The following is a 14,972-nucleotide window of genomic DNA, read 5'->3' on the forward strand; positions in this document are numbered from 1 at the left end:
TACTGCGCATGCGCAACAGGAAAACTTGAATTACACGTAATAGTCAAAAATTCGAAAATCTTATCCTTTCGTGGCAGCGAAAGTAACCTAGGACTAGAGGTTCCATAACATTAATAATAATAAGGCAATAATATTAATATTAATAATAATGTAATCGAGTACTACTAACAATATTAATAATAATAATAATAATAATAATAATAATAATAATAATAATAATAATAATAATAATAATAGTATGGTAATGGCAAGATACACGCGGGTATAAATTAATCATTCCTTTCGTAATATCTACGACGTCTTCGGGATATTCTTTAGAAATTACTTTATTTCTGGTCAATATTCATTAACGAGCAACTTTTCTCTCTGTTTCTTATCACGATTTTTTTCACTTCATCACAATTGTACCGTTAGAAATTATTCAAAACATTGTTAAAATGTCCATGAAATATATGCAATTGCCGTATTGAATAAGCGAGTAATGAAGTTGCTGTTTCACTGAATAAAAGTGAAATCTCCAATGCGTGTGCTCAAGTATATAAGTTAAAAAAAGATTGGTACATCAATGCCTATTATTCTTAATCGATATTCATCATTTAACAATTAGGACCGAATTTTTACAAACCAACTCTAAACCACGACCCAATTTACAAATAAAAAGATCGATGTGTAAATTAACTATCAACTATTAATCTCCAATCCTATGTGAAGATATAATGTTCGGACCAAATTTCTAAACTAACGTGGACAATTCATGCGGACTATTGGTGGTTGCTGCGCTACTTAGATCCAATGTGGCAGCCGGAAGACCAGGACTGACGCTGCCGGTTGCTTCCCGTGGCAAATGCTGCGATCTATTTAGCTTATTTCCAGGACTCGGTGGCGATCTATCTGCTGGTGTATCCGGTGGCGTAACCACGTTTCTGTGTCCGCTCACGTTCAGATGATTGTGCGTCGCCGCGATCGGAGCTGGCGATGAGAGCAACAAGGGCGGTGGGGACATTGACACGTGTCGATGATGATGATGGTGATGATAGTGTTGGTACTGTGCAGCTCGGCCGTGCGTTGCGTGGCTGGTATTTAGTTGGTTCGTCACGGGCCCGACTTTCGTTGGGCAGCCAGCATGGTGGATGGTTAACGGGCCACGTAGTTGTTGTTGCTGTTGTAGCTGGGGCTGGTTCTGGTGCTGTTGCAGCTGCTGCTGACGCTGCAGCTGTACCGCCGCTTCGCACTGTTCGCGCGCTAACGCCTTCACGGCATTCGTCTTCTCCTACGAAATAAGAATGATAGGTTAGGTTGTAGTCAGGGGCCATAACAAATTAAAAAAGTTATAATATAAGAATTTACATTTTAGTTGAAATGATTCTAGTTACGAATAAGTATTAAAGATGATTCAAATCTTTTTCGTTACCGATAACCATGGTGAAAACTCTTTTGGATTACTTTCAGCCATTGTCAATCTTATTGTCTTATTATACTACATGCTTGAAGTAGAAGGAGGGGTACAGAGAAAAAGACTTTTTCTCAGTAAATATAATCGTTACTCAATTATTTTGTTCAACAGTTTTACAAATCTCCCAAAAATAAACGAGAATACGAAAATACACTGAATATCGTGTGTATGGTTATTTATAAAATCCCCTTGAAATAGTTGCGATCGCGGATCACATAAACAAACGAACCTGTCATTCTACAGAGTATCTTTTTCGGTGATATTATGCAAACGTAAATGTAACTTCGGTAGAACTCCTCGAGAACTTGTAAGCTTATATGACTCTGACCCAACCAGTCCATTCTAAAGTGTATAATTTATAAAAGGGGATTATATTAATACGCGGAGGATGTGGTAGGTGGTAAGCTTTGCATATGAATGTTTGTTGATACAACGAATGGTTAAATGGAGGTTTTCATGGATGTGATAAGGACTAGATCGAATGTTTTAACACTTATAACTAGAATGCGTATTTTTATACAAGTTTGTAGTTTTACGAACATAATCAAAGAAATAAAATTTTAATAGAGATTTGTTTTCTTATATACGTATATTTTAGCGCATTTTATGCATTTCGCGCCATTTGCGTACTTTTCAATTTCGCACGAACGTATAAAGATCCGCAATATAATTATAACGCTTCTTAAAAATGTGAAAAATCCTGGTTTCCTAAAAGCTTGCAATTGATTTCAGAAAAATTTTTATGAACTCTACCAGATAAATTATGGTAACTCTGAAAAACAAAATTTCACGATAAAATGATTTCCGGGTAAAATACACATAAAAGATGATTTAGACGTGTTTGAACGTGTTCGTTTTCTTTTTTAATAGCGATATGTTCTTACCCTCTGCCACACGAAGACGTTATGGACCATTGCGCATCCACAAAACACGATGCCAAGGCCTATGAAAACCGACGTAACGATTGCCGGCGTCGAATGAAACTGGATGAATGTATACAATATCATACCTGAAAGCATTGTTAGAGGATCATTATAACACGTATGCCATAACAAGCGGGACAAAGAATCAGCGCAAATACATATTCTCAATACATATAATTCTCGATGCGTAAACTATATACATATGCTTTTAATTGAAATTTTCAATACTAGTTGCAAATTATTTTTCAATTAATTTATTATTTAAGTCTTTATATATCAATTCTCGACGAATAAATTACTTAAATTATAGAGAATCTATCTTCAGACAATAGAGAATTCAATATTTTTGGTCGTTAAGTAATTTACAAATTTCTAAAACGATTACGTTCGAAGTTTTGGACAGTATTTGAAGTTTCTAACATGACATTAAAAAAAAAATAAATAAATTTTATGATATAATTAAAAAAACATTGTAGTCTATCATAATTTCTATTCCGTCAAATTTATTAAAACGCAGTTTTCTTCTGAACAGAGCCAAAATGTCCGTCTTGAATCGAGTTCAACAGCTTAACGATCGATCGAGCGAATGATAGCTGTGTAAACTAGCATGACACAACGTAAACTTTAGATTAGATCTCGATCCATCCACCAGCCGTATTCATGCATGACATGAATATTCTGTTTCAGCTCTTTATAAATTAATCTGTTAAAACTTCCCTAAAAGACGATCATTTTTTATTTTTCTAAGAAAAATAATGACTATTCGGCGTTAAAATTAACTTTATTTCCATTGGATTTCTAAACTGATTTCATACACTCAGAGATAGTTCACAGTATCTTTTAGATTCATGCCTGAATTCAAGAAAAATTAAACGTATAACTTATGTACTAGTATCTTTCAAAAGGTTAAAGTTGACAGAATTGAAGGAATTGGTTCTTACCAGTTAGAAAGACGGGAATGCTAATGAAAAACCCTCCGACAGCACATATCCGGCTGATGGATGATTTTTGCAGGTACTTGTTACTCCTGAAACAGACAAAATTTGAAGTGGAAGTCAGTTTCACGATTCTATGATAATTGAGCGAAATATAAAGGAACCAGTTTTTTGTTTAACAGCCAAGAATCTTTCAAAAATTCTACTGTAATTGATACTTCAAATATATTTAGTCAGACAAAGGATAATCATAATCGCAACGTTAATCTTAACTTTAATTCAAGGATCAAACAGTATCATTATACATATAAAAGTAAACATAAAGTCTATCCACATTATTGTTATTGTTATTATTATTATTATTATATGTTATTCTATAATTGATTTTTATTTCTTTATTATCAATATTATTCTATTTTCTATAATGATTCAATTATAGATCTTATTTTTTGTCAATCATATTTCACTGAAAAGATCACTTTGAAAATAATCTAATAGTAAAAAATGAAAAATAATCTTTTTCTACCTTGTCTTCATTTTTTACAAACTCTGTCCACCGCCGTAAACCTATTAAATGCATGAAACGACAAAGCAAAGCTGCTTCACATAATTCCCCGCTCACGCAGTGTCAATCAGCTCACGACCGCAAACGATACTGCTAATTTCCAGCGACCACGAACGATTTCACCGTAATTGCCGGTGTGAAATTTACCAATACGTGCTCGAATTGGTCAATAATGGATAGAGCGCTCTTGCACACACTAATCTACCAACAAATAATATTGACTCAATTGAACAACAGCGCCTAGATTAACGGACAAACCGCATGTTCCAATCATGGCAGATTTACAATCACGGCAGAAAATACATGCCGTTATAGATGTTTCCTGGTCAAGACTAATTTCCACGCGTTAAGAACATTGTAACCGGAATCTAGGAAGAACTAGCACTTCCTGGAATAATACTATTGTGTCCTCGATGAATGTCTCTCCGCAATGCCCTCGAGTGAGTTGTTTTTGTCTTTGGTCGTACGACGTCCGGGATGAGAATTCGGGGAACGGTTTTGCGCTGCTTTAATACTCGCACAACCATCCATCCATGGGACTGCATCTTTTTAGGAGGACCAGTGATTAATCTTTTCCCACTCATTTTCATCTCTAATTTCTCATGAGGCTAAGATTCCTGCATCTTTTATCATAATAATTTATTAATACTATTAATAAATTGAGACAATTTTACACGTCGTATTTTGCGTTATAAGATGACTTGTAATTTGTAAAATTTACCTGTAAAATTCCTTTGTTTGTTTTACCGAAGCAATAGTTGGCATTTCTATACGACAATAAGAATTTGTTAATACTAATAATTTGTAAGGTTATCATGTTATCATTCTTCTAATGGATAGTATATTATTGAAACTTTTTTAATATTGAAACGCGATATTTTTTTGGAGAAGAAGTGCATAGTAGTAAAGAGTTGAATTCTACGGACGTAAAAAGTGGACATAACATTTTCTGTACATGGAGTCGCCTGGCCTAAACATTTTATGATTTCCGGGCAAAAAACAGACGAATCCAGCGCTGATTTTAAAGCAGCTTCATCCAAATAAGCCACAATAAGAAATTCCCACGAAACAGTTGCGTTCATCCCCTTTCGAGATCGCCGACCTCTTTGAATGCGTTTCAAGTGCGTCGTACCAATGAAACTTCGAGTTCTAGACTAATTTCTCAGCCTTTCGCGTTAAATTTAACCTTCCGCGTTAGTGTATTTCGGACGAGCTCCTATTTTACGCTTTCGTCGACTTCACCAACGTAACACGCAGCATTCGCAAGTAAAACTGTCTCTTAAATTTGATGTGACACCGATACACGACGAGAAGAATCACAATGCCATTTTTATTCCACTTCGTTAATTTTTCGTCGTAAGGTTTAGCTGTAAATAGGATTAAAAAAATTTAGATTAACGAGGAATTTAAAATTGATCTGTTAAATCAACAATTTCCATTAGTTGTCGATAGATTTTATAAACCACAGATTACTGAGAAATTATACACATTGCAAAATATTTACCATTGGTTACCCACGCTACACGTAAATTTGATCAATCTACCAATGCACTAACACTGCAATAAATTTCTATTGCAACATTCCACGCTCCTTTGCCGCACCTTAAACTCCTCGCTAGATTTATTCCACCTTAAAGTGTCACATAACTCCTACGACACCGATATCAAATCTTAAACTCCACCAAATTCCAGAGAAACTTGATTTCGTCGAAAGTAAGAGATTAAACTTAAAAAGCAATTTATTTCATCTTTAAACTATCCCAAACTTCTTAAATATAATTTATATATATAAAATATTATACACTTATTGTGCGCATTATATATTTCAAGAACTTTGCAATAAAAAATAAAACTTATTACATTTAAGATATGGTTATATTGCACAGGCTCGAATATGATAAAGAGGTTAAATAAATGTCTCGAATCTCCGCAACAAACTCACACAAACCACCTAAAACACGTATACACAATGTGCATTCACTACGAACTCGACTCCCATTCCCTGCCAAAATCACAGGCATGCAGAGTCAATTTCACTGCTCGAGCTAGTTGAATAGGGAAGAAGGTCGAGAGCTGGAGTTAAGGAGCATAGTTGGTAAAGAATCGCGTGCCGCCGCGCCATTAAGATCAAGCCCACGATCTCAACAATAAATATTAGACGGTTCTCTGACCTGCATTTCGCGTGCGACTCGGGACGATTCAAAAACGCGTAAATTTCCCATGAGTCGAATCAAACGTTCGCGATTTATCGCATTTAGGTTATATCGATATTGTCCACGAGTGGAGGCATTCAAACACAGATTGCTTTGTGTCACTCTATCGTAACTGCCCGTAATACATGATAATTTAATTTCGAATTCTTTCGAATATATGCACGTAACGAAAAATTTGTATTGGTTCGTCAATTGCAGACCAACCAGTTGTTAGCCAGTGAAAATAATGTAGATAATAATAGTGAAGAATTAGCTCGAGAAGAGTAAACAAACAAGGCGCCTTGATAAAAGGCACAATGTGGGTCCGCAAAGTGGTGGGATTTCGGCGCATGCGCATTGTTTCGCATCAGCTTACAATTAGACATGCACGAAAGCTTCATTTCTGCCGCATACATACTTGGTTTCGCGTGCATGAAATTCACAAAGTAGGTTATTGCTTGAAAAACAGCTTTAATCGAGCGAAGCTTTTAACCAGACTGAAATCAAGTCTTGGTTTCTTTAGAAATTCAGATGGAATAAGAGAAACCTATTTTATCTGTGGATAAAGGTTAGGCTGCATCGGTTGGCTTATATGACTTTCCGGTGACTTTGAAGGGTAATACGGCGCCGGCGGTCGAGAAGGTAACTTCTCTATTGAACGAGATCTCGTTGATCTCGTCTAAGCAGGAAGAGTCTGTCGGCCCTTTGATTTTATACGAGTCTTTCCATTCACGATCGTGCGAGCTGGCTACAGGCGACGACACGGACCCCCGACAAAACTGTCTGAGCCTATTCAAGGCGACGTCAAATAGTTTCACTCGGAGAGATAAATGGAGATAAGAATCACCGGAGCGTCTCTGCGCTTCGATGACAATGATATTTGGTCAATCCTCTTCTTGTTTCTCGTTTTGAAAGAAGGTTGTAAAAAAGAGTGCTACTAGATCGTCTAGGGAAATCACACGGTATATATTGCGTAATGCTATTGATTTATCAAAAATAACAAGAGGTTAAGGAGCTTTGGGGAGGTTGATTCAATTTTTTATAACCTGACATCTCTTTGAACAAATGTCTTAAGAAACGCTTGAATAAAATGTTAAAAAAAATAATAATTATGAAATCTTTTCCTGTATTTTTAGACAATAAGATTTACTATATCCTACGCCATAATAAGAATCAATTTGCTATGAACTGGTATCTCGGAAATTGTAAGAATTCAGAAAATATAAGGAGGCCGGAAGAGGTAAATGAAATCCACAGAAACATTGACCCAACCTCAGCCCAGTTAGCCAACAAACTAAAATATCTCGCTGCCTTTTCTATATTTACGACCAGAACGTGGTCATTAATTGAGTCTAGCGACTGCACCGTAGACGAGTCACTGACCGATGTTGCTTTAATGGATATGCGGAAAATCACGTGTTCCAGGTTCCAGGGATGTAGTTGTTTTCATTTCCGGAGAATACGGTCGACTCGCGTGTGTATACCAATCTATCTGAGGATAGGTGTTCGTTAGAATTACTAACTATATTACTTTCAACCTTGTGATTAAAATTTTTAAACGTCACTTAATAGCAATTCAGTCGAGTAAGTACAAACTTTCAAATGTCCTAATTTTCAAATCTTTATATTTTTTAATCTCAAAGATATTTTATTATTTGCCGTAGATCAAGCTTCGTGTTACCGGTACTGTAACATTACAATCCTACGAGAAGCAGAAAATAGTGAAAAAATCTGACCTAATAGATAATAGTCAATATATTCCTTTGACGCGTCTTATGCGAACCGCAGTTAGAGGAAATGCAAATAAGCTCTTGCGAAACGGTTTGCCGCACGACAAGCCTACGAACAGCGCCCAATGCAAGTTCGGTGGGAGTTACAGGAAGAGGGACGTCTAAAATCAACTAGGAATCCCTATTCAATCGTCTAATTTTCGATTCCGGCATTGAACTTCCCGAAGAAAATTAAATACAATTCCGACTCGAGATTTAATTTCAGTCTCGTCGCTAATGCAATCTAATCGCGTTTGCAAGGCTACGCTTCCGGTCAGAAGCCACGCGCTTCGATCGCGTACTTTCCGCATCGGAAGCGTACGCTTCGGTACGAACCGCGTCGATTTTCAAAGGAATCATTGGACACCGGAAGAAGAAGAAGGAGGAAGAATAAAAGCACGTAAACCGGCAGGAGGTCAATCGAGACAAAATCGATATCGTTGAAAGCCGAAAAAAGACCCGAATTTAGGCTACAGTACATATTCGAATTGAATATATTCAAGGTTTAGATTTTCTTCTCCTGAAAATTATAAACATAAATGAGTCGACAAGCGATCTTGAAAAGCGTCTGTTCCATCTAGATTATGTAAATTGCGTGAATTACCGTTAGCCATAATTCATAATTTATCGAAAAAGCGCGCTTCTTCTCAACTACGCTTTCCCCTACCAGCACCGACATTATCGGCAGATCGATAAGTATCAAAATACCACAAAGATATTAATCTCATCTTTCTTCTAACCGCGAAAAAATGCCGCGCAAATGATAAAACAACAGATCAGCCAGAAACATCGAATTCTCCACGCTTCCGACTGCAAGAAGAAAAACAAAGTTATTTGTGTATGATGGAAACGTCTCTGGACGATGCTCTTAAGCGGTCGAGTGCGCGCGAGAATAGCATCGCGGATCGGCATTTCCACGGTGAGGATTGTAAAACGGTTACGCAGATGATGGATCATACGCATGGACCGTAGAGACTATCGTGAATGATGGATCAGACACACATACGCGTTCTTCGCTCTTCCGATATTTTTCGTAACAACTGCTGCGATCTCGTCATTGGAAACGATCTCGGGAAATTCAATCGAATATCGAGGAAATTTATAGAAAGCTACAGCTGTGTTCGAGCATTATTCTAGAGAAAAGTGATTAACTCTATGAGACTAACGATACAATACGTCTCAAGATAACTTTTAGGAAAATGATTGTAAAATTCTTTAAAATTCTTTCGACACTTTTCGGTATATTCTTGTCATTGATTCTGAAAGTATTTGATTAATTTGCTGGTTAATAGGAAGTTGGTTAAAACCGAAGTTAGTTAAAGAAATAAGTAAACACGAAACCCGTGGATACTCTAGACATATGATTCTACCTGCGCGCGACAAAAATATTCATGATCTGAACAAGGAAAGAAGTGTTGTTAGATTCGCGTCATGCTGCAAATGAAAGATTTACAGCTCGAACCCAATTATCTGTTACATTACATTCTCGGGCACGTGTAGGCTGAACGTCATGATATATGAACACAAGTATAGAAAAAACAACATGGATATTTCGCGCGAAGAAAACGAAGCTTCACATATACAGTGTATAACCACTCGACAGTATTTGCTCACGAAAAATACGAGTTGTTAAAGTCTAACAAAAATTACGTATACAGTGGCAAAGAAGAAAACTGTTATGCCGTTTACTCTTATTTCTAATTGACAGAAAGTCGTCAACGAACAAAGAGCGCTTTTTCTTATCCTCTGTACCTTCGCGAAGCAATCACAGAAATTCTCCAAAATGCTTCGTGTCGATTAAACAAAGAAAAAAAAAAAATGGCAGCTGCTAAGAGCAAACTACCTCCGGAATTTTCTTCGTTTCTAAGTGAACCAGGAAGAAAGAAGGGAAGGGTTAATGACGCCGAAACTGAAGGGTGGCCACGGATCGTTCGAAAGGGGCCACGACAACCGTTACGATTCAGTCGCACCTGTTCCTCTTCCTAGGTTACCACGCCGAACCATTGCGCGCTTTTACGAGCGTTCCCGCGATAGTTTCCTGGCACTTGCTCGTCCTTTCATCGAAGGATCGATCGGTTAATTTAAACTCTCGAAGGCTTTGTCCAGTCGGTAACATCGATAAGCTTAAGTCGAAATACGGATTTCTCGTAAATTCAGAATTTTATTGCCACCAGGATGGATATGGAGGCGACAGATGAAGAACACGATGTAAATTAGATTTCTTGCTTTTATAGAGAAGCAATTTTTAAATTGAACACCAGTCGTCGATCGGTTCTGTAGATCGTTTTTAATAACAAAATAAATTTGGTTAGTCCATAAAGGTTTGTTCGTGTGAATCTTCCCATAGATCAGCCGTAACGTAAATACCGCTATAACCGGCTGCAGATACATTTTCCTTGAACATGTGGCGGCACTTGACAGTAAACTTCCCAACAGTTTACGTCGCTTGACGCACGACACAAAGACCCTATACCTGCGGACAAGATGATTGCCAGATGTCGGTACATTCGTACCGAATATTTCCAGCTAGCCTAAGGACCGCTATAAATCTTAGGATTTATTTTAGCTAAGGTCCTCCAAAGAGACAAACAGTCTTTGTTTATCAGTCTCGAAGTCGACCACCTACCACGGGGACACACGAGAAATCTGCTATCTCTCACGTACGACGCTGCCCGCTAGCAACACCCTCTCAAGGGCAGCTAGCATCCTTTTCCAACGACCAACACGAATTAGCCAATAAACATTAACGTACATTTCCCTCACTTTCCGAACCAAAGCTTTTCTCAACGAATCCGATGCCTTCGCATCCTTAGACACATCCCAACGAGTCTTCCTCCGCAGCAGCATCGCGACAAAAATGTCTGTCTATTACCGCGAGTTACCGCAGTATATCACGATCGTTATACTTACACGGTTCGAGCCGAATAATTATCTAAGCTCTCGACATCTCGTGCAATCATTGTCCGCACTCGCAGTGTATCTCGAATCGTAGCTATCCAAGCTCTATCTTATAACCGCGCATTCGCGAACCGAATACAATCGCGAATCCTGTATCAGGTGTACTCATTGACATTAGAGTGAATAAACATTTATCGTTCAAGAAATCTGAGTTTTCCTTCCGACATACTATCACGACATACCACCTCAAGCAAATAAATCAAAATCGTAAAGTATGTTATAAATAAAATCTGACTTCACGAGGTGTTGATCCCTCATAAAAGAAGTCTTTTATATCTCGCAGATGATTCATAACACGACGTCTACTTTAACTTGTTCCTTATACCTCCTTGTCGAAAAAGTTAATAGTTTACAAATTCGAACATTACATATCTACATAACATCGGCCATTATATTTGCCAAACCAAATTTGTTTTCTTGTAACATTCTGTGATTAATTAATGCTACAACAAACTTAATATAGAGTGTCACGTGCAAAATCTGCACGATAAATCAGATGACTACGATACAATCTTCAAATACGATCGTATCTTTCGTATACAAATCGATAGTTTCCACCTAACTGACAGATTTTTATACCCTTGGAAAAATAACGTCTTGACGAACAATTCACGCCAATCAACGCCAAGAATGAATCACGCAAATTCTACTGGAAGTCCTCTATTCACTTTTTCGATTTATCATCAGCTGGAAACATCAAAATTATCGGCTGGTGATTGGGGATTAATCGAAAAATAAATTACAAGCATTGAGACACGCGAGTGCCCGTTTCTTTCTCTATTTTTCTGTCTGCTTGTTGGAATATTAAGGCGCAGTCACGGCCCGCCAAATTTATTCCCGTTCCGTAGTGCCCTGTGTCGGTGAAAAAATTTGAAATGTCGGATTCGAAGGCGTGGAATGCCAACAGCCACGACAGAGAGCCCTCTTCTCTCTTTCTGGTGGAAAGACGAGCGGGTGCACGCGTATGCTCGGACGCTCTGACGCACGAAGAACCGCCCGTGAACAGAAACCAGACACGCGTGTAACGTTAAACCGGGCCGTCGATGAAAAACGAACAAGACTTCCGCGACCGATGGGCGTTTTCAATGACAGATCGAATCGTTCAGTTTCACGGTTCGTTCGGGGTCACAGTAGCGTTCATCTTGGCATAAAAACGCGCTAGAGACGATTTCTCATACATTGGTTAAAGTTGATGTGTGTTTCGGCGAATTGTCGTTTGGAGGAGCGATACACCTAAAGAAACGCACATATTCATAAGATTCTACGTTTCGTATTCTTCGTATCGATTTCTTTATTTTTATTGGTCGTATCATGTTCGATGTAATAGTTGGTTTTTTAGCTAGTGAATTAACAAGATTTAATAAGAAATTTAGTACAAATGCTCCATGCGTCGTGTTTGACACGTCGTTGTTACACTCTCATTTATAGGAAATTCAAAGCTGTATTTTCTCACCCAGCTTAAACCTTACGAACTCTTTTCACGCGTTTCACCCGTCATTGAACGAAACGATGAAAACGTTCATCCATCCACGTCTCTCCAGTAATAATCCAATTAACCTGTTTCCCCCATAAGTCGAAATCCGCGATCGAAACGTGAGATCGCGAAGAAAAATGCGCGCCTACTTTAGGATCGCGCCATCTAACAACGAAAGAAGAAAACTTCGTGAGCCAGCAACTACTTTGTCCAAAAGTGGCTTTATTCGAAAAGTCTGCTGTTCAGCGTGTTCGCGCCAGCAGCACCAGAGATCCCTTATCACGGACCATTTAAGTAATGAGCCGGCACTTAGCAGCGCCGCTTGTCTTTCATTCTTCTCGTGTCTCTGTGATCGTCGTCGCCGTCGTTGGTGTCGTCGTTGGACCTGTGTCATACTTCGGCTTTTTTTTCTTTCATCCTCGTGTCTCAGACTCGGTAGCGTGGTACGGAAGGAGGGACGGGCACCGAGCTTCGAGTGACAATGAGCAAGCGAAGAGGAACGGCCGTCTACTACTGGGACCCACCATTAAAGTTCGTGCTTCTTTCGGAGCACGTCTGCACACCCCAGGGCTCCTTCTCCTTCGCTAACAATGCCACTTTGCAGACTTCGCAGTTATCTTCAGCCGGACGATCTTCGGCTGAGGCTTCCTAGCTGGCGTGCACCAGAGACACTGACCGAGAACCCCCTTGCTTTTGGTCTTTCCTTGCCAGTTGACTCATTCACAGGGAACACCATTGTCGGAGAATTAGTTTCAGAACGAAGGAGAATTGTTGGTGATCTTTAGTTAATTTAGAGCGGAAGGTTTCGTAATTTGTAATTTGTAGTTTACAACAGAAATTCCTATTGTTTATTAGGGAACTTATGCCGCAGTTCCTTACATTTGAGGGAGGTCTATGGTAGAAATTTTTATGGTAGAAAAATATCGTAGGAGTCATCCTCCATTATTAATAATACGGATACAGCTGTGCATCTTTTACTTTGTAATTTTAACACGAAAATATCCAGTGATCTTCGGAGTATTTTAAAACATTTTGGAAACAATTAATTTTTAACTTTTTAAAGTTTAATTTCAAAAATGCCTCTATGGGGTGAGCAGGTAAAATCAAGCAATAACGAATAAACACGTCGAACGTAGTTAAGTGGTTAAGAGCACAAGAAGACAATTCTTCGCATACCCGTCGACACTCGGACTATTCCTTCTAGCTAAACAGCTCTCTAGGAGAAAATCGAGCATTCCAATTCAGTAGAATCTTGAATTGTCTGGAAGCCCCGGAAGCAAAGCAGGGGAAACAACCGTTGAGCGAAAGGACGAGGAAAAGAGAGAAAGAAGGGAAACGAGAAGCGTCCGGTGACGTTGCAATTTTAATCGTCCTCGGGTTATCTCTTCTGGGCACACTGCGATAGTGTGACACAACCGGTAATATTAACTTAGCAGACAGCTGTAAAAGTTAGTCGTGGTGATAATGTAGCATAAAGAATGGCTGTGTCCTGTGTCATCGAACGATCGATAAGCCGCTAGTTATCAATGTCCAAGCTAGATCTATTGTTCAGAAAAGAAAACAAAGGATGGCCGACCACAGAAAACGGTACACTTTCTTCCCTAAAGGCCATTCTGCCAGATGTGGTTAATCGAAGCAGTAGCTCAGATGTAAACTGTCCTCTTCTCTTTACTCTTAGTTAACCAATAGTTGGGCGAATCACCAGAAATTTACAACAGGGGCCCCAATCGGTGACCTGGAAATTCTGGGGCCTGAATACCTGTCTAACGAACATCTGTCTACTTCGATCAGTGTTTGCGTTACCGTTGCTTACCATCAGCCAAAATAAATAATTACAAAGCATGATTTAACACTAACTCTACCAGGCCTGGTCAAAAGGCCGTGTTTCAACATTTAATTTCGAATTGTACAGTCATTGTTGTTTCTTCTCTTCTTCTAACTTTATGTAGATTCTTACGTTAACAAAAATTGAGAAATTGATTAGTCGGATAATATAAGAATTTACATAAAGTTGGAGGAAGAAAAGAAACAACGACGAACGCACAATTTCAAATTAAATTTTGAAACCGGTCATTTAACCGGGTTTAGCAAGGCTAGCGTTAAGATAATAAATTCGCACTCTTATAAACCGATTTATAGAATACTGCTCCCACTATAGTAAAATGAAATATACTATAAATAGACGAAGAATTTCATATGTTGCTTAAAAGCGTTTCTCGCAAAGAACCAATCTTTAATCTAAATATATATATATCCAAACTCCGGAATATACTCTGCCCGTTCCCAAATCTCATTCTATGCTAATTTGATTATCTGAAATCGCAGTGCACGAGTTTCAAGATCGACAGCTAATTTCGTCCGTGTCCAACCTTCATTATTCTCTTCTTCTCTGTTATTTGTTCTCGAAACAAACGTTACGATACGTCTCTGTAGTTGCATACATTACAATGTTAACGGCTCGTTCTCCAACATTTCGAACAGCTTGAACAAATCTCGTTCCAATGGCCTGCCAATCAAGCCTAGTTGTGGAATAACGCAACACGCACTATCGCAATATCGATATCGCAATATCAATAACGCAATATCAGCCGCATCTTCGTAGTTTCGTACATTAAAATAGTCAGTGGAATATAGTGGCATAGATTTGACTGCGAAATCCTGGGACACCCTATATAAGGAAAGGACCATATCAAGGGAAGAACA

At 38.5% G+C, this 14,972-nt stretch overlaps 1 protein-coding gene across 2 annotated transcripts; it reads right to left on the reverse strand.

Moving 5' to 3' along the window:
* Positions 1-219: 219 nt before the first annotated feature.
* On the reverse strand, positions 220-12,815 carry LOC117239912 (dual specificity tyrosine-phosphorylation-regulated kinase 1A-like). 2 transcript variants are annotated; one of them, XM_033505748.1, is made up of 4 exons: positions 12,794-12,815; positions 3,318-3,403; positions 2,338-2,462; positions 220-1,270 (listed from the first exon to the last, which is right to left on the reverse strand). In XM_033505748.1, exons 3-4 carry the CDS (start codon positions 2,458-2,460, stop codon positions 734-736), a joined length of 660 nt encoding a protein of 219 aa, XP_033361639.1. In that variant the 5' UTR covers positions 2,461-2,462; positions 3,318-3,403; positions 12,794-12,815; the 3' UTR covers positions 220-733. The 2 variants fall into 2 exon arrangements, with proteins under 2 accessions (XP_033361639.1, XP_033361638.1); XM_033505747.1 differs by lacking the exon at positions 12,794-12,815 and adding an exon at positions 3,838-4,103.
* Positions 12,816-14,972: the final 2,157 nt, after the last annotated feature.

This window comes from Bombus vosnesenskii, unplaced genomic scaffold (genome assembly GCF_011952255.1).
Source record: "Bombus vosnesenskii isolate JDL3184/JDL3185 unplaced genomic scaffold, Bvos_JDL3184-5_v1.1 scf7180000014461, whole genome shotgun sequence".
NCBI classification, from domain to species: Eukaryota; Metazoa; Arthropoda; class Insecta; order Hymenoptera; family Apidae; genus Bombus; species Bombus vosnesenskii.